Consider the following 19,754-nt stretch of genomic DNA (forward strand, 5'->3'; position numbering starts at 1 on the left):
GAATAGCCTTGCAGCATCAAAGCCTGGCTGCTTCATACCTAGGGGACTCCATTGTCGGCCAACTTGAATCCCATTGAATAGCCTTGCAGCATCAAAGCCTGGCTGCTTCATACCTAGGGGACTCCATTGTCGGCCAACTTGAATCCCATTGAATACCCTTGCAGCATCAAAGCCTGGCTGCTTCATACCTAGGGGACTCCATTGTCGGCCAACTTGAATCCCATTGAATAGCCTTGCAGCATCAAAGCCTGGCTGCTTCATACCTAGGGGACTCCATTGTCGGCCAACTTGAATCCCATTGAATAGCCTTGCAGCATCAAAGCCTGGCTGCTTCATACCTAGGGGACTGCATTGTTGGCCAACTTGAATATCCTTGAATATCCTTAGCCTGCCAATCCGGCCGCCTTTCTCGCCTTGGTCCCACCCCTTCTCCCTGTGCCGCCGTCCGATTGGACGATTCTCCCGCACGTCACAGGCTCAGACAGGGTTTCGCCAAATTGGGCGGGACAGCAGGGAGCTGCTCAACGCATGCGCACTCCGTTGTCATCTAAAATATATGTTAGCCTCCCAATCCGGCCGCCTTTCTCGCCTTGGTCCCACCCCTTCTCCCTGGGCCGCCGCCCGATTGGACGATTCTCCCGCACGTCACAGGCTCAGACAGGGCTTCGCCACATTGGGCGGGACAGCAGGGAGCTGCTCGACGCATGCGCACTCCGTTTTCATCTAAAGTATATATTATATATACTGCAACTTATGATATAGCACAGTATATTATATAATACTAATCATATAATATACCGGTGGTGTATGACATACATCGTGTTATAATAATAGAGTGCAACATATATAATAATGTAAAATAATTGGGTTGCTGTACCAGAAGCATTTTCTCCTGACGTTTCGCCCACATCTCTGGCAGGCATCCTCAGAGGTTCGGAGGTCTGTTGGAAACGACGCAAGAGGGGTTTCTATAGCTGAGGAATGACGTCCCAGATGTGAAAAAGAACTCTTCTCTGTTGAAGACAGGTGTGAATGTTGCCATTGGTCACCTTGAGTAGCATTGAATGGCCCTGCAGGTTCAAAGCCTGGCTGCTTCCTGCCTGGGGGGGGGGATCCTGTGTGGAGAGGTGTTAGCTGGGACTGATTGTTTCCCAAGCAATTCCCTGTGTTCTGGGTGTCGCTATTTATTTGCTTTATTATTATTACGTGTATTATTCTGTTTTTATTATTATTATTATTATTATTATTATTATTATTATTATTATTAATACATTTATTATTTCACTCTGATATTATTATTATTATTATTATTACATTTATTATTCTACTCTGTTTATTATGACTTGTATTATTTTCCTGTATTTATTATTATTATTATTATTACATGTATTATTCTGTTTTATTATTAATAATAATAATAATACATTTATTATTTCACTCTGATATTGTTGTTATTATTATTATTATTATTATTATTATTATTACATTTATTATTTTACTCTGTTTATTATGGCTTGTATTATTTTCCTGTATTTATTATTATAATAATAATTATTATTACATGTATTATTTTACTCTATTATTAATTAAAAGGATACATAAGCACATTTATATTGAAGAAGGTGAGAATAATGATTTAATCAGGGCTGGACAGTCTTATCTTAAATTACAGTTTTATGTACATATTCCAAAATATTAAACCTATTGATGCCTCAATTAATGTAATTTTTGGCATCCATTTTTATTTCTGAAATTTCCCACCCTCGGCTTTTACTGGAGTCAATGATTTCCCAGTGGTTTTCTTTGTGGTAAAATTAGATGCCTCGGCTTATATTCGGGTCGGCTTATATTAGAGTATATACGGTATTTGAATAATATTGAATGGAATTGGCTATAGTATTTTCTAAATTCCTCTCTTATTTCTTCATCTGTCGTGTGTTCTTTAATTTTTATTATTTGTTGTTGCTGTCTTTTCTTTCTTATCTTTCTTGCCAACCATGCTCCCGGTTTATTGGCATTTTCAAAGTTATACTGTTTCGCCTAGGGTTCCTTTTGTAATTCATTGTCAACTCCATAGGGCTGTGGTCCGATTTATCTCTTGATAAAATGTTTATTTTGTCCATTTTGGTTACAAGTGAGTTTGTGGCCCAGATCATATCGATTCTGGACCACGATTCGTGTCTAATAATAATAATAATAATAATAATAATAATAATAATAATAATAATAATAATAACTTTATTTTTATACTCCGCCCCATCTCCCCGAAGGGACTCGGGGCGGCTTACATGGGGCCAGGCCCGATAAAACAAACAAATAACAGTAACAAAGCAATAAAACAATTATCCCAGTAAAAAACATCAACATCAATAAAAACAATTATTAAAATCAACAACTATATTTGAATAAAACGTATAATCTCTTGTAGTTGGATTTTTTATTCTTTTTAGTCTATGTACACGTAAGAAAACTTCAATAAAAAGCATTTTAATAATAATAATAATAAAAATAATAATAATAATATTGAATGGAGAGGGCTTCCTCCTCCTCCTCCTCCCTCTCCATTGAGAGCAATGCGGGGAATTTTCCAGTCCGCCCGCAATGCGCGCCTTTTACCACTGGATGGAGACAAACACACACAGCGGCTTATTCCCTATTCACTTTCTCTCCGCCTGCAATGCGCGCCTTTCACCACTGGATGGAGACAAAAACACACAGCGGCTTATTCCCTATTCACTTTCTCTCCGCCTGCAATGCGCGCCTTTCACCACTGGATGGAGACAAAAACACACAGCGGCTTATTCCCTATTCACTTTCTCTCCGCCTGCAATGCGCGCCTTTCACCACTGGATGGAGACAAAAACACACAGCGGCTTATTCCCTATTCACTTTCTCTCCGCCTGCAATGCGCGCCTTTCACCACTGGATGGAGACAAAAACACACAGCGGCTTATTCCCTATTCACTTTCTCTCCGCCTGCAATGCGCGCCTTTCACCACTGGATGGAGACAAAAACACACAGCGGCTTATTCCCTATTCACTTTCTCTCCGCCTGCAATGCGCGCCTTTCACCACTGGATGGAGACAAACACACACAGCGGCTTATTCCCTATTCACTCTCTCTCCGCCTGCAATGCGCGCCTTTCACCACTGGATGGAGACAAACACACACAACGGCTTCCTGGCCATTCACTCTCTCTCCGCCTGCAATGCGCGCCTTTCACCACTGGATGGAGACAAACACATACAGCGGCTTCCTGGCCATTCATTCTCTCCGCCTGCAATGCGTACCTTTTACCACTGGATGGAGACAAACACACACAGCGGCTTCCTGGCCATTCATTTTCTCTCCGCCTGCAATGCGCGCCTTTCACCACTGGATGGAGACAAACACACACAGCGGCTTATTCCCTATTCATTTTCTCTCCGCCTGCAATGCGCGCCTTTCACCACTGGATGGAGACAAACACACACAGCGGCTTCTTCCCTATTCACTTTCTCTCCGCCTGCACTGCGCGCCTTTCACCACTGGATGGAGACAAACACATACAGCGGCTTCCTGGCCATTCACTCTCTCTCCGCCTGCAATGCGTGTATTTCACCACTGGATGGAGACAAACACATACACAGCGGTCTCCTGGCAGAGAAGGTCCCCCTAAAGGGAACCCGGTCTAGAGAAGGTACCCGGGACAGAGAAGGTCCCCCTAAAGGGCATCTAGTGCAGAGAAGGTTGGTGGGGACGAGGGAGTACTGTGTCCAATTCTGGGCACCGCAATTGAATGGAGATATTGATAAGCAGGAAAGTGTCCAGGAAAGAGCGACTAAGATGATCAAAGGTCTGGAGAACAAGCCCTATGAGGAGTGGCTTAAAGAACTAGGCATGTTCTATCTGTCTAGGGACAACCTGGCTACGGTGATCCAGGCCATGGTCATCTCGAGACTGGACTATTGTAACGCCCTTTACATTGGCCTTCCTGTGTCGGTGATCCGGAAGCTCAAATTGGTGCAAAATGCAGCTGCCCGGCTCCTTGCGGGAGTCCCGATGAGATGCCACATAACACCAATCTTACGGCAGCTGCACTGGTTACCAACTGAGCACCGGATCACTTTCAAAGTGATGGTACTTACCTTCAAGGCCTTACATGGTCCAGGGCCGATGTACCTGAGGGACCGCCTCACTCCCTACAAACCCCAGAGATCCCTCCGTTCTGAGGACCAAGACCTGTTGGAAGTCCCCAGTTTTAAGACCTTGCGTCTAATAGCAACTAGACGCAGAGCCTTCTCAGCAGTGGCACCATCTCTCTGGAACTCCTTGCCACCTGAAGTCCGTGCCTTGCAGGACTTGTCGGCTTTCCGCAGGGCATGTTAGCCACACCTGTTTCGGCAGGCGTTTGAGTTCTGTTAGATGTTTAAAAGGTGCTTTTAGGATGTTTTAAGATGTTTTTTAAAGATGTTTTAAGATGTTTTAAAATTGTTGATTTTAGCCGGTTCTTGTAAGCCACCCCGAGCCCTAGGGAAGTGGCGGCATAGAAGTTTGAAAAATAAATAAATAAATGTTTAGTCCGCAGAAGAGAAGGCTGAGCGGAGACATGATAGCCATGTACAAATACGTGAAGTCATAGGGAGGAGGGAGCAAGATTGTTTTTTAGACTAGGACACAGAACAATGGCTTCAAACGACAGGAAAGGAGATTCCACCTGAACATCAGGAAGAACTTCCTCACCGTGAGAAGGGCTGTTCACCAGTGGAACTCTCTGCCCCGGACTGTGGTGGAGGCTCCTTCTTTGGAGGCTTTGAAGCAGAGGCTGGATGGCCATCTGTCGGGGGTGCTTTGCATGCGATTTCCTGCTTCTTGGCAGAATGGGGTTGGACTGGATGGCCCATGAGGTCTCTTCCAACTCTACGATTCTAGGATTCTAAGAAGGGAGGGAAAAAGAGAGGGAGGGAGGGGGGGAGAGGGGGGGGGAGGGGGAAGGGAGGGGGTGTTGCTTTTGGCAGAAAAGGGTGCCCAGCCCCATCTTATTTGGAAAGAGTCACGTGGGAACACCACCACAAAAGTCAACCACCCCTCCTCCTTTCAGGCCTCCCCTCTCGTGTTCCGGATGGAAAACCACAAGGATTTCCGCACATTTCCCTTCCAACCGAGCAAATGTGCAAGTCAGATACTAGATCATTTCTGTCCCTCAACGACACCTGACGAAAGCAGCAGCGACAAACTGCTCTGCTGCAGGAAAAGGCGGAACTAGGAGATGATTTCACATTCAAGATTTTATTTGTTTTGCAAACATACACACCAGTGCCTGGAATGCCCTTTTTGCTCTTATTTTTAATCAAAGTTCTTTCATTCATTTCTTTTTAACAGATGACTGCAAAACATTATTTCATTGCTCGACTGTTAGAAAGAGGCCTGTAAAATAATTGCAAGTATATTCCGAAGCCTGTCGAAACAAAAAATTGAACCTGGATCTGCGGAGGCTTTTGCCAGGAGATTCGTTCCACAGGCCTCACCTTCCTCATTTAATAAAGACACGGCTCCTCGTGATTGAAAAGCGGCCTTGTTGTTTTAGGGAGAGAGGAGTAGTCTCACAAGTCATCCGTAATAAAAGGAGCAGAGACACAGAACCTGGCTGCCAATACCCTTTCCTATTCCTCCCTGATTGTATTTCCATTTCAAAAAATTAAAACTTCATCCTCTGAAAATATTCTTCTTTACCAGCTAGTTAAAAGGTCTCTGGAAAATGCCTTTCAGCTGACTATTTCAGGTGTGGGACTGAGAACGGTCCTCAAGCAGACCTTTAGAAAACAACGATAAGACATACAAACCCACACACACACACACACACTAAAGTCCTGCGTGAGTGTGACTTTCGTTTTTAAAAAACATGTCCACCCTTTGAAGAAGGAATGATCTGCAGAGGTATGCCTGGCTTTTCCCCCCTCAGTCTCAACAAAAAGAAATCATCTTCAGTTAGGCCACTCAAACACCTGAATTTCCACCTGCATTTTCCTGCTCGGTTTTTCCCATTTTCATTTCATGGCAAATGGAAATTTTAAAAATAAAATTTGTTATGAACCAAAAGGCATTAAAAAGAGGCTGGTGAGCAATAAATGTTTCCCTGGGTCGCTTTGCACATTTCAGTACATTCTCAACACGTCCCTTCCTTCCTCCCTGCTTCCCAAACGGCTGCATAGGCAACAGGCGGGTCCAGTCGCTTCAACACAAATGATCTTTGCAGGTAGCTGCTTAAAAATGCATTCTTGGCTGTCAATGGTACAAAAACCCGTGTGAATCGGAGTATCAAAACACACTCTGTTTTCATGGTGAGTCTGACTTCTCTCCCTGTCCTTTCTCTGCCCAAAATCACAAAAAGAGAGGAAGAGGCTGGAAGGTAACAAACCAAAGAAAGATGGCAAGTTCCTGAGGGCATGAAGGGTGTGCGCTTGGCTTTGGAAAGAAGGGAGCGGAAAAAGGAAACCCAGAATCTCTGCCTGGTTTTTTATTGTGCGGCGTATGGAAGGGAGGTGAGACGGTGCACCGCCGACCCACCAAAACCCACTTCCCACCCCATTCCTTCCCCAAGAGATATCTCTGCCCTAGTGAAACTCTACAAACTCTTCCAGTGTCTTGGGGATCTGGTTGCGATAGCTGATATGATGGGCCCGCACGGCTCGGGCGGCCAGGCACTTCAGACTCAGCTTCATTTGAGTTTTCAGGAGGATTTCGGAGACGCCGGTGGTGCTCTTGTCCAGCGGCGTCTTCTTCTGCTTGTTGGCCATGTCCGTGTGCGCCCCGGCCTCCACCAGGCCGATAATGATGGAGTGCAAAGTCAAGAAGTCACTGATGGGCCGGTTGTACTGGACGATGACGTGGAGCGGCGTGTTGCCTTCGAGGTCTGCTGCGTTGACGCTGGCCCCACAGTCCAGGAGCAGCTTGGTGACCAGCGCGTTGGGGAAGCTGCAGACATCGTTGGTGTGGAAGTCGTCCACCGGCGTACCGGAGTTGACCGCGTGGTGGAGCAAGCTGGACCCGTCTCGCGTCCGGGGGTCCAGCTGGATCAAAGTATAAATCTGCTTGTTGATCCGTGCTTGCTCCTCCTCCCGGCACTGCGTCTTGGTGGAGATGCACACCAAGTACAAGAAGGTGAAGATGTTGCACTCGTAGTTGTCCAGGGCGGTGTGGAGCTCGGCCTCTTGGGAGCTTTTAACCCGGGCCATGCCCTGCTCGATCTCCAAGACGCTGCACCTCAAGACGCTCTCGATGTCCTTGGCCCTCACCGGCTCATTCAAGTGGATCATCTGAGAGAAGACCTGAGCGAACCGGAGGAGGTCCTTGTGAGTGTTCCTGTTGCCCTTCTGCCGGAGATGCAAGGCGTGGAGCCAGAGCTTGATGCACTGCTCAAACTGCATGTTGTCCGCGTACACGGCGCCGCGGTAGATGATGGGGTGCGAGACGTCAATGTTGTCGGAGCCCAGAATCCGCTCCCGGACAATGAGGCCCTCCATGTGGAGGGCGTCTCTGTCCTGCCGAATGACCTCCAGCTCCTGAGGAGTCCGGCACTCGGTCCTGCCACCATAGGCTTCTATCGGAGGCAGGACCTCCTTCTCAATAATGTTCTCGCTGTCCCTGTATCGCTCCAGCATGGCTAAATATAAATAGTGGTAGGTTTTCATTATGTCGTAGTTCTCTCTGTCGTTGGCGAACGAGGCGCCCAGCAGCTCCAAAGCTTCGATCCGGCTCTTGCGGGTACAGTCGGCATGAGCCAGCAGCATCTCCACCACGTCCGCCTTGCAGCTCTCAGCAGCCACTTTCAAGGGCGTCATGCCGTGGCCATTCACCATCATGGCGGACTTCCACTTCACCAGTTCGCGGACGATCTCCAAGTGGCCTGCCTCGGCAGCAAAATGTAAGGCCGTGGCGCCACAGTGAGCTTTGGCGTTGGGGTCAGCATTCTGCTCCAGGAGGTAGCGCACCACATCCACGTGCCCCTTGTACGCAGCGATCATAAGGCAAGTGTTATCATACTTGTTGGCGATGCTGATGTTGGCATGGTTCTCTACCAGGTACCTCACGATGTCAAGTCTGCCGTCAAAGCAGGCGGCCCGCAGCGGAGTGGAGTTGGTCACTGTAGTGTGGTTGACGTTGGCCCCATGGCTCACCAGGAGCTTCACGACTTCAAAGTGGCCGGCTCCAGCTGCGCACCACAGTGCCGTGGCACCGTCGATGACGTAGCTGTGGAAAAAAGACCAAACATTAGAGCTGGCATAACGTCCAAAAACCAACCCATGATAAGCCGTTTCCCAGTATGGAGAAATATGTTTGGAGAGGAGATTATGCAATTCAAGAGAGATACGTGACAAACTGGAATGTGTCCAGAGTAGGGCAACTAAAACGATCAAAAGTCTGGAAACCACGAATCCCTCTGAGGAGCAGCTCAAAGGGCTGGGTCTGTTTAGCCTGATGAAGAGAAGGTTGAGGGAGACATGACAGCCATGTATAAATATTGAAAAGGATGTCCTAAGGAGGAGGGAGCAGGCTTCCTTTCTGATGCCTTGGAGACTAGGACTCGATGGAGCCATGTGTCCAAATGGCAGGAAGGAGATTCCATTAGGAAGAACCTCCTGACCGTCAGAAGGGCTGTTCAACAGTGGAACTTCCTGCCTTGGAGTCCGGTGGAGGCTCCTTCTTTGGAGGGCTTTAAACAGAGGTTGGATGGCCATCTGTCGGGGGTACTTTGTGCTTTTCCTGCATGGCAGAAGGAGGTTGGACTGGATGGCCCCTGAGGTCTCTTCCAACACTATGATTCTCTGATTCTATATTCCCAAGACAAACCCTGGTAGCAAATCCCTATATAGTGCAGTTGAGAGAAAGGGCCCAAAAATCACCACTATAGTTTTAGAGCATGCGCACTATAAGACGATAGAGTACATGCTCTCTGTGAGAAAGAGCCACATTCATTCCCTGCAGTGGAAAATCTGTTTTCTCAATGACATAATTGTACGAGGCTCACTTCATATTAACAGATACCCTGTTTATACAATTTTGCAACTGGCTTCCAAACAGGTTGGGAATGTCTGCATGCCATCTGGGCAAGAGAAGCCCAAAGCATGTTGTCATTGATGACTCACCATAGTTTAAACAGGAGAAGATACAACAATTACAAGTCATGTTGCAACATATCAGGACCACAATGCACCCCGCCATTTTCAAGGTGTCTCAAAAGAAGCAAGAAACTGGAGACCTTATTTCTCAGCAAGACTAATAATCTCTGTTAGAGGGAGAGAGAACTTGGGAAAGAGTTGATACTTGGACCCCCAAGTCCACATCCCTGCCTCCAGCTACAATGTGTGTGTGTGCCGCCTTCAAGTCACCCATCAACTTATGGCAATTCCACAGATTTCATAAGGTTTCCTTAGGCAAGGAATACTCAGCTACTATGCCGGGGTTCCTCTCCTAGTTTACAAAGTGCTGCAGTTTCTTTAAAAGGATGACGAGCCCTGGCAACGAGCCTCACCCAACTGGTGACAAACAACAGGCTTCAACAAACCTGTTTCAGTGTCGGATCTGAACACACAATGAGCTGCTTCAACAAAACTCACCTTTCTACACTTCTTCTTATAGCCTATTGGAATGATACCAAATAAGGGAACTATGAACACAATCTGTTCCCTGCTTCCTTCCAAGCTGGGCTGAAATTCAACTTTACAAACTCTTTGACTCCATAGTATTTTCCTCAGATCCTTCCTGGCTCCAAGATTTTATTGCCATTTCATTTCTGCCCCCCAAAAATTCCATTCAACCAAGATTCTGTTGTCAACGGATTCCTCCCTCCAAAAATCCATGCTGCTAAGGTGTCTAGATCTCATCTGAGAGTACATGAATGTCCTTGTCCATCATGCTTCTTTGACCGAAGCCTGCACGGCTATCCTCCTACCTAGTCCATTTCAACAGGTGAGTCTGGCTGCACCGTGGGTCAATCTGGGCTCCCCCCTTGATGACAGGCTTCCCAGCTCTCAGCAACCAGTGCCTCAGCGATGTCACAGAAAGGGAGTGTCAGGCCAAAGCAAAAGGAAAGCACCTCTCTTACACAAAGGGCAGGCAGTACAGGAAAAGGCCCAACTTCTCCACATCTTGGAAAGTAACCGGTTGTTCTCAGTCTCAGACGTTATGATGACAAGAAAAGGTAACTTGGTAGAATACATATTATACTGCTTGTTACTTTCCATTACTTTGTTACTTTCCGGGCACACAAAATGGGAAAAGCATTAAACTTGAAACTTATTTTCAAAATGCTTTGGAAAGGAGCTTTAAAAGAACTAGAAACGGTTTGCTTGCTGTGCCAAACTTTGTTATACTGCTTTTAAAAATGTTACTTCGTTATATTTAGACAAAATAACTAGTTGCAAAGGCAGCCTGAGGTGCTCAAAGTCTGTTACCTCTTTTACAAATTTTACTTTATTATAGTACTTAGACAAAGTAACTACTGTAGTTCCCAAGTTCAGTACAGTAGAGTCTCACTTATCCAACATAAACGGGCCGGCAGAATGTTGGATAAGCGAATATGTTGGATAATAAGGAGGGATTAAGGATAAGCCTACTAAACATCAAAATAGGTTATGATTTTACAAACGAAGCACCAAAACATCATGTTAGACAACAAATTTGGCAGAAAAAGTAGTTCAATACACAGTAATGCTATGTAGTAATTACTGTATTTATGAATTTAGCACCAAAATATCATGATATATTGAAAACATTGACTACAAAAATGTGTTGGATAATCCAGAACGTTGGATAAGTGAGTGTTGGATAAGTGAGACTCTACTGTACTTTTGTTTGCCAAACTTCAGAAAATTGAAGCAAATATGTAAACTACTTCCACAACTAATAGCTAGTTTTGCTCTCTTTTTTTGAGTACTGAAGCGAAACAAGACATACGCAAAAATCTGCATTATTATCTCTTGGTTTGAAAGACGCCAAAACTTATCCTGAAGTCTTCCAAGCGAGGCCTCTGAGCCTCTTCTCTCATTTGTTATCTGTGGCGTTTTTTTAGACTGTCAGCACATCTGCATATGTTTTCTCCCGTTTCCTACCATAAACTGATATAGACCACTGGTTATGCTGCACCCTACTCTGCTATTCCTACAGGTTATGGACTCAACAGACTTCTGCCACACTCTACTCCGCTACAGATAACAAACAATCCTACACGAGCAACCTACACAATTCCATCCATTGAGCAAGACTGGCATAATAACACCCAGAACTCAGTCGTTAGAAACTAATGTACCCTATTTACTCGAATTTAATGCTCACCTTTTTTGGCTAAATTACTCTGCCAAAATTAGGTTGCATATTAGATTATGGTCATCTTCATGCTGAGCCAAAGTCCAAGGGGAAGCTGCTTCGGGAGCTATTGGAGGGACTTCCATCTCTGATTTAATGGCCACGGCTCAATATTATGCATTCCTGGGAATTGTAGTTTGGCGAGGTACCAGCCTTCTTTGCCAGAGAAGGCCCACAGCCTTGTCAAACTACAGCCCCCACGATTCCATAGCTCTAAAACAAGGCAATTAAAGTAGATTCAATCTACAGCATAGATGCACCCCAAGATTTTATTTTTCATTGCTGGAAGCTTTGGTGCTCTAACACTTTTGTTTTTGAAGAAGGCATTCTAAGTATGCAGCAACTGTAATGGCCGGGTTACGAAGAGGGCACTTTTTGTCGCTGCACATTACATTTGGCAGCAAATACTTTTTTGGTTTCAAGATTTTGAAAACGGAAGTGCACATTAGAAATGGGTATTTTGAAACATCTCTTCTTCCTACCAGGAGAACCCCAGTAGGAATGGATCATAGAATCATAGAGTTGGAAGAGACCACATGGCCCATCCAGACCAATCCCCTGCAATGCAGGCAAAGCACAATCAAAGTATCCCTGACAGATGGCCATCCAGGCTCTGTTTAAAAGTTTCCAAGGAAGGAGCTTCACTCCAAGGCAGAGAGTTCCACTGTTGAACAGCTTGTAAAATCAGGAAGTTCTTCCTAATGTTAAGGCGGAATCTCCTTTCCTGTAATTTGAACCCACTGCTCCTAGTCCTAATTTCAAGGGCAACGGAAAATAAGTCTGCTCCCATTTTAAGCATTCACACCTCCCGAGAACGTACCCATCAAACCGGACGGTGCCTGTCTGCTGGGTCTGGACGTGGTAGTGTTCTAGGAGCAGCCGCACCACTTTGGTGTGTCCGTTGCGGGCGGCGATGATGAGCGGCGTGGAGCGCTGCCCGCCTTGGTGGGTGACGAAGCCCAGCAGGTAGCGGACATCGCTCTCGGAACGGTTCAGGAGCAAGGCGGCCAGCGTCAGCACCCGCCCCTCACTGGCCGCCTTGTAGACGTAGCCGGCCAGGCTCTCCATGGCCACCTGCTCCTCCCGGGAACGCCAACGCCAACCCACGGCGCTGGCGGCACTCTCCCCGGCCGGCGCCAGGGCTGGGCCGGGCAGCTCCTCTTCCTCCTCCTCGTCTTCCTCCTCCTCCTCCTCCTCCTCCTCCGTGGCTCTGCAGCAGGGAGGCGCATGCGGGCCGACCCCCGCGGGGTCCGGGGGGGCGCCGGGGCTTCTCGTCGTGGTGCCGGTCCCGCCGCCGCCAAGGGACACGGGTTCAGGGCGGCCCCCGAGGCAGCGGCGCCCAAGCTCTAGCAGGCCCTGCGGAGGGCGGGGCTCATCCTCCTCAGGGCTGGCAGCCCCGTTGGCGTGAGGGCCGCGAAGCCGGCCTCCTCGGGGTCTGGAAGCGGATGCCGCGCGGTCAACGCCGTGGCCCTCCAAGTGAGAAGGAAACGGGGACGGGTCAGGGTTCTGAAGTGGGGCCAAACTCAGTCCAAGGGGGCCACGGACACGAGGGGGCGGTGCAGGCCCAACGGAAGCCTCAGGGCAGGGCCTCAAAGAAGCCCCGGGGGAGGACGAGGCTCCCCGGGACGGAACGAGGGCCAAAGCCCGCAGGATCCGGGCGCGGAGCCAGCCTCATCCGAGGGCGGAGGGGCGCGGGCCGGCCTGCTCCAAAGAGGCTGAACGCGGGCCCAGGTCCTGTCAACACAAGGCTTCCGGCGAGGAGGAGAAAGCAAGGCCTCGGCGCCCCTGGGAGTGCGCGTGGGCCAGGCCGAGCCGCCCTTTCCCCGGGAGCAAGGCCAGGCCTCCGTCCCTTCCTTGGCCCAGGGCCGGAGGAGGCGCTTGCGGCCTGCCCGGGCCCTCGCTGCCGAGGCCGGAGCCTTCTCGCCGGAAGCGGCCCAGGAGGCCTCTCGGAAGGAGACGCGCGCGGCGGGGCCTCGGCTCGCCTCCTCAGCCAGGCCGAGGGCGAAGGAGCCGCCGCGGCAGCTACGGAAAGCCGGAAGGGCCCCGACAGTCGCCTCGCTCGGCTTTCGCCTTCCTAACGCGGCGGCGGCGGCTGCTGTTGCGGAACCCGGAAGCGGATTCTGCGGCAGCTCGGTGTGTTTCGAGAATATGTCGTACTGGGAAACCGCTCCCCATGAACAATAGTTCCGGGAGCGAGCAGTCGCATTCCAGGGTGGCTGTGAGTTTTCCGGGCTTTTTTTTGTTTTTTGGTGTCAGGAGCAACCGGAGTTGCTTCTGGAGTGAGAGAATTGGCCGTCTGCAAGGACGTTGCCCAGGGGACATTGCCCGGATGTTTGATGTTTTACCATCCTTGTGGGAGGCTTCTCTCATGTCCCCGCACGGGAAGCTGGAGCTGATAGAAGGAGCTCATCCGTGCTCTCCCCGGGTGGGATTGGAACCTGGCAGCTTTCAGGTCAACAACCCAACCTTCAAGTCACGAGGCTTTTATCCCCTAGGCCATCGGAGGCTCCTAGTTTTCCGGGCTGTCTGGCCATGACCCAGAAGCATTCTCTCCTGAGGTTTCACCCATATCTATGGCAGGCATCCTCAGAGGTTGTGAGGTCTGTTGGAAACTAGGCAAGATATCTGTGGAATGATTTCCAGGGTGGGAGAAAGGACTCTTATTTTGTACATGTTGCAATTGACCACCTTGATTAGCATTGAATGGTCATGCAGCTTCAAGGCCTGGCTGCTTCCTGCCTGGGGGAATCCTTTGTTGGGCAGTGTTAGCCAATGCTTCAATCAGACTCAGAGGCAGAGAGTTCCAATGCTGAACAGCTCTTCTTACAGTCACGAAGCTATTCCCAATGTTCAATGAAATCTCCTTCCTTCTCTGTAATTTGAACCTGTGGCTCCATGGAGTTCTAGTTTCCAGGGCAGCAGAAAACACCGCATCAGCTCTGGTTTTTAAGATATGATTGTTAAAGGACATTATGTTCTGTATCTCAAAAACTAGAGCTGATGGGGAGAACAGGCACTGTTTTGGAATCAGCAGTTCAAATAAAAACAGGGCTCACAGGTGAGGCACCCCAATGTGTGTTGGTCAGTGTTGTCCATCTCATCTTGGGGCCTCGCGCAGCCCTTCTTTGGCCTCAGTGTAGAACCAGGCCTTGAGAGGCAAGTCTTGCCGGGAACTGGTTGGCTTTCCCTCCTCTTTGAGACTGCAAGAGAAAGAGCTTTTAACATCTGAAGGGGTTGATGATGCCTCCTTCCGAGGGCATCCGCCTTTATTTGAGTGATTATATTGCTTCTGTGTGTTGTCGAAGGCTTTCATGGCCGGGATCACAGGGTTGTTGTATGTCTTTCGGGCTGTGTGGCCATGTTCCAGAAGTATTCTCTCCTGACGTTTCACCCACATCTATGGCAGGCATCCTCAGAGGTTGTGAGGTATGGAATAGGCAACCTCTGAGGATGCCTGCCATAGATGTGGGCGAAACGTCAGGAGAGAATACTTCTGGAACATGGCCACACAGCCCGAAAGACATACAACAACCCTATATTGCTTCTGTTTATGTGATTGTTTTAGTCAATTGTTATGTTTGTTTGTTTTTTATTCTTATAGTGTTTTATAATGTTTTCAGTGTTTTTATTGTACAATGTTTTATGCTGATTTTATATTGGAAACCGCCCTGAGTCCCTTTCGGGAGAGAGGGCGGTATACAAATAAACTTTTGCTTACTTACTTACTTTCCAGGTACAGAGGCCGCAGCCCTTTCCCCACAAGCCCGCTCCTCCTCTCTCCCATCTCAGTTTCCAGGGGTCTTGGGGAGGGACCCCAAACTATTGTCATCTGCTCAAGCCAGCTGGCAGGGTTAGTAACTGGATCTGGCTCATTGGACCTCAGGCTGAGTCAGCGCCATTGTTTGGCAGAGGTTTCAATGACAACTCCATGAATAGTTAATCTGGAGTCCATGCAACTGGATCCTCCGTCCCAGGTGGAAACTGCAGCCGGGCTGGCCATGCATTATGCAGCAGCAGGCCCTCCGTGTGCCGTACACAGAAGGAGAGAAAAAACAAGGCTTGGAAAAGAGCACAGCATACTGTGGGACTGCAATTTGCCCTCCTTGAACAAATAAAAGTAGCAGCATTTCATTATTTATTTATTATTATTATTATTATTATTATTATTATTATTAATAATATTATGAAGGAGCAAAGATGTAAAAATACTCCTCTTAATCCAAGGTCAAAAGCAGGAGGCCCATTTTCTGTGGAGAGGGCGAAGAAGGACACCACGAAAGTTGGATCTTCAAACTGCCAAAGAACTATTTATTGCGAGCTTAGCAATGTGACAAAACATGCATACATGCAGTCAAAGGATTTGTCCACTTTCAAAATGGTTGCAAGTGTTTTTATCACTTTCACAGAAAATAGTAAGCATATCCTTATTAGCTTGCAGAGATCATTTACCCCATTCGTCTAATGTTGGCTACATCACAAGCATCTTAACCATCATGCACTTCCATTGGTTTTCTATGCTGTAACAACATGTGACTCTTTAGACAATGGTGCTTTCATGTTATTGACCCTGATCTCAGTACCTCCTTATCTTCCTCTTGTTGCAAGTATAGGTTCAAAACCGTATGATCATCTAGGGAGTAGTGGGTAACTGGTTCTGACTTGATGTATTGTTATTATTTGAAAGTAACTTCTTTTTTTCTGAAACGACTCTTTTCCCTTTCCATCATCATCATTATTATTATTATTATTATTATTATTATTATTATTATTATTATTTTATTATGACACAGCAAACAAGATAGATATGCTGGATTTCATATCACAAAATCACAAGTCGAACACTTCCCAAGTGTCTAGGACTCTGTGATGTATTTTCGGATGATGCGTGCAGATCCCAGCAGGGTGGCCTTTTGCAGCTGGCAGATCGTAATTTTGTCAATGTCTGTTGTTTCCAAATGCCGGCTGAGATCTTTTGGCACGGCACCCAATGTGCCCATCACCACCAGGACCACCTGCACTGGTTTCTGCCAGAGTCTTTGAAGTTCAGTCTTGAGGTCCTGATAGCAGCTGAGTTTTTCCTGTTGTTTTTCGTCAATGCGACTGTCACCTGGGATGGCGACATCAATGATCCAAACCTTTTTCTTTTCCACAACTGTGATGTCTGGTGTGTTGTGTTCCAGAACTTTGTCAGTCTGGATTCGGAAGTCCCACAGTATCTTTGCGTGCTCGTTTTCCAAGACTTTTGCAGGTTTGTGATCCCACCAGTTCTTTGCTGCTGGGAGGTGGGACTTGAGGCATAAGTTCCAATGAATCATTTGGGCCACATAGTTGTGCCTCTGTTTGTAGTCTGTCTGTGCGATTTTCTTACAGCAGCTGAGGATATGATCCATGGTTTCGTCGGTTTCCTTGCAGTTTGCATTTTGGGTCATCAGCTGATTTTTCAATCTTGGCCTGAATTGCCTTTGTCCTGATGTCTTGCTCCTGGGCTGCAAGGATCAGGCCTTCGGTCTCCTCCTTCAGGGTCCCATTCATGAGCCAGAGCCAGGTCTTTATTATTATTATTATTATTATTATTATTATTATTATTATTATTAATGGCCTTTGTCCAGATGTCTTGCTCCTGGGCTGCAAGGATCAGGCCTTCTGTCTCCTCCTTCAGGGTCCCATTCATGAGCCAGAGCCAGGTCTTTATTATTATTATTATTATTATTATTATTATTATTATTAAGCACACAACACCCTAGCGATTCCGGACGTGAAAGCCTTCGACAATATTATGATTGTTGTTGCTGATTTTGACTTAAGGCAACCCTATAAAGGAAAGACTTTCAAGAGTACACTCATGAGTGCTTTTCATCAGGTCTTGCAAATTAAGTCTGGATTCCACCCAGCTAAGTATATAATGCCACCTTCCTCTTTTACCTCCAACTTTAACCATCAATATTGCCTTTTTCCAGTCGGTCCCATCATCTCATCATCTCTCCCAAAGTACAACCGTCTCCGTTCAGATCTCTAACTTTTAGGATTAATTCAGGCCGGATCTGCTCTTGAAGCTATTGCTTTCTCTTTGGGGATTGTCTGTAGTATCTGTATGACTCTCCTCCAGGACCACATTTTGCCCCAAACTCCGTAGAAGCTTCAAGAAAATGCTGTATAACCAAAACACACACAATTTTTGCATATACAGTAGAGTCTCACTTATCCAAGCTTCTGGATAATCCAAGCCATTTTTGTAGTCAATGTTTTCAATATATTGTGATATTCTGGTGCTAAATTCGTAAATACAGTAATTACAACATAACATTACTGTGTATTGAACTACTTTTTCTGTCAGTTTTGTTGTATAACATGATGTTTTGGTGCTTAATTTGTAAAATCATAACCTAATTTGATGTTTAATAGGCTTTTCCTCAATCCCTCCTTATTATCCAAGATATTCGCTTATCCAAGCTTCTGCCGGCCCGTTTATCTTGGATAAGTGAGACTCTACTGTATATATATTTTCTCTCCCTCAGACAGCTTTCTGCCTCTCTTCCTTGCCCCCTTCTCTCCGCCTAATCTCCCAGAGAGGGATTATTTTAGTGCAATAATCTATGAGCAGACATTCCCCGGAATCAAATCAATGTTTCCACTCGCAGGCCAAGAGGTTGAGTGCAGAGGATTTACCACTTGTGTTTATGATCGGCAGAGATTACCGGCTTCCTTCTCTGAAACCCCAAATGTCCCTTTCAATCCCAACTCTGGCTGCCTACAACATTTTTTTTGTATTTTGGTTTCGTGTGAGCAAATCCAAGCAGTGCGTAGTGCAATTTTGGATGCAACTCTCTCTGGGTTTCATCCGAAGCAAAGCTCAAGGATCCCAAACTGAATCCAGAAGGGTTGGTTGGTGTCCGAGGTTCGACCATGCTGTTGAGTGGCTTCCAGGTCCTTTGGAGGCACTACATCTGCTCCGGGTTTTAGTCTAAACTGTATAAAGGAGTTAGCTAAATGCTTGCTGTCGTTGACATTCATCTTCAAGTTAAGTCAAGACTCGCTCCCCAGGGAAATTAGACCGGCTTATTATTATTATTATTATTATTATTATTATTATTATTGACACAACGACATAGTATGACACAGCAAACAAGATAGATTTGCTGGATTTCGTATCACAAAACCACAAGTCGAACACTTCCCAAGTGTCTAGGACTGTGTGATGTATTTTCGGATGATGCGCACAGATCCCAGTCGGGTGGCCTTTTGCAGTTGGCAGATCATTATTTTGTCAATGTCTATTGTTTCCAAATGCCGGCTGTCACCTGGGATGGCAACATCAATGATCCAAACTTTTTTCTTTTCCACAACTGTGATGTCTGGTGTGTTGTGTTCTAGAACTTTGTCAGACTGGATTCGGAAGTCCCACCTTATCTTTGCGTGCTCATTTTCCAATACTTTTGCAGGTTTGTGATCCCACCAGTTCTTTTCTGCTGGGAGGTGGCACTTGAGGCATAAGTTCCAATGGATCATTTGCGCCACATAGTTGTGCCTCTGTTTGTAGTCTGTCTGTGCGATTTTCTTACAGCAGCTGAGGATATAATCAATGGTTTCATCGGTTTCCTTGCACAGTCTGCATTTTGGGTCATCAGCTGATTTTTCGATCTTGGCCTGAATGGCCTTTGACCTGATGTCTTGCTCCTGGGCTGCAAGGATCAGGCCTTCTGTCTCCTTCTTCAGGGTCCCATTCGTGAGCCAGAGCCAGGTCTTCTCCTTGTCAGCTTTTCCTTCAATTTTGTCAAGGAACTTTCCATGCAATCTTTTGTTGTGCCAGCTGTCAGCTCTAGTTTGTAGTGCAGTTTTCTTGTACTGGTTTTTTGTCTGCTGTGCTTTGAGGAGTTTCTGATTTTTTACTTCAAAGCAGGTTCTTCACTTACTTTCCATATTCTGCCAGGGCATGTTCTTCTTCTTTGACTGCTTGTTTGACTTGCAAGAGTCCTCTGCCCCCTGATCTTCTAGGCAGATATAGCCGGTCAACATCACTGTGAGGGTGCAGTGAATGATGAATGGTCATGAATTTTCTTCTTCTTATTATTATTATTGTTATGGCAACTTTTATCCAAGGGTTTTCTTTGCTAGAATTTCTGCGCAGGAGGTTTGGCCTTGCTTTCCTCCGAGGCCGAGAGAGTGTGACTTGCCTAAGGCCACCGTGAGCAGGATGCAAGCAGTTCAAAACATGCCTGTATCTCTCCCCTTCTGTAGCTGATGGCAGAAGCAATGTTTGTTCCCATCAGAAGATTAACGGGAACGAAAGCCGGCCAAAGACTTGATCCCGGCAAAGCCCAGCTGCGCTGCTCTGCGGCCACCTCCGTCCTGATCCGCTTTGGACATCTGGCCTGCGAGGCGGGGAGGGAGGGAGGGAGGGAGGGAGGGAGGG

The 19,754-nt window shown here is 46.9% G+C and overlaps 1 protein-coding gene across 1 annotated transcript; it reads right to left on the reverse strand.

Moving 5' to 3' along the window:
• Positions 1–5,250: 5,250 nt before the first annotated feature.
• On the reverse strand, positions 5,251–12,991 carry fem1b (fem-1 homolog B). Its single transcript, XM_003227245.4, has 2 exons — positions 12,165–12,991; positions 5,251–8,230 (listed from the first exon to the last, which is right to left on the reverse strand). Exons 1-2 carry the CDS (start codon positions 12,410–12,412, stop codon positions 6,595–6,597), a joined length of 1,884 nt encoding a protein of 627 aa, XP_003227293.1. The 5' UTR covers positions 12,413–12,991; the 3' UTR covers positions 5,251–6,594.
• Between the last annotated feature and the right edge of the window lie 6,763 nt (positions 12,992–19,754).

The sequence above is a fragment of the Anolis carolinensis genome, unplaced genomic scaffold (assembly GCF_035594765.1).
Source record: "Anolis carolinensis isolate JA03-04 unplaced genomic scaffold, rAnoCar3.1.pri scaffold_11, whole genome shotgun sequence".
NCBI lineage: Eukaryota > Metazoa > Chordata > Lepidosauria > Squamata > Dactyloidae > Anolis > Anolis carolinensis.

What these genes read in the sequence shown, in the direction of transcription:
- fem1b (XM_003227245.4), bottom strand. Translation starts at nt 12,412, where the DNA reads ATGGAGAGCCTGGCCGGCTACGTCTACAAGGCGGCCAGTGAGGGGCGG. An exon ending in GGCACCGTCCGGTTTGATGG is followed by an intron (nt 8,231 to 12,164) that starts GTACGTTCTCGG and finishes TTTTTTCCACAG; the next exon opens with CTACGTCATCGACGGTGCCA.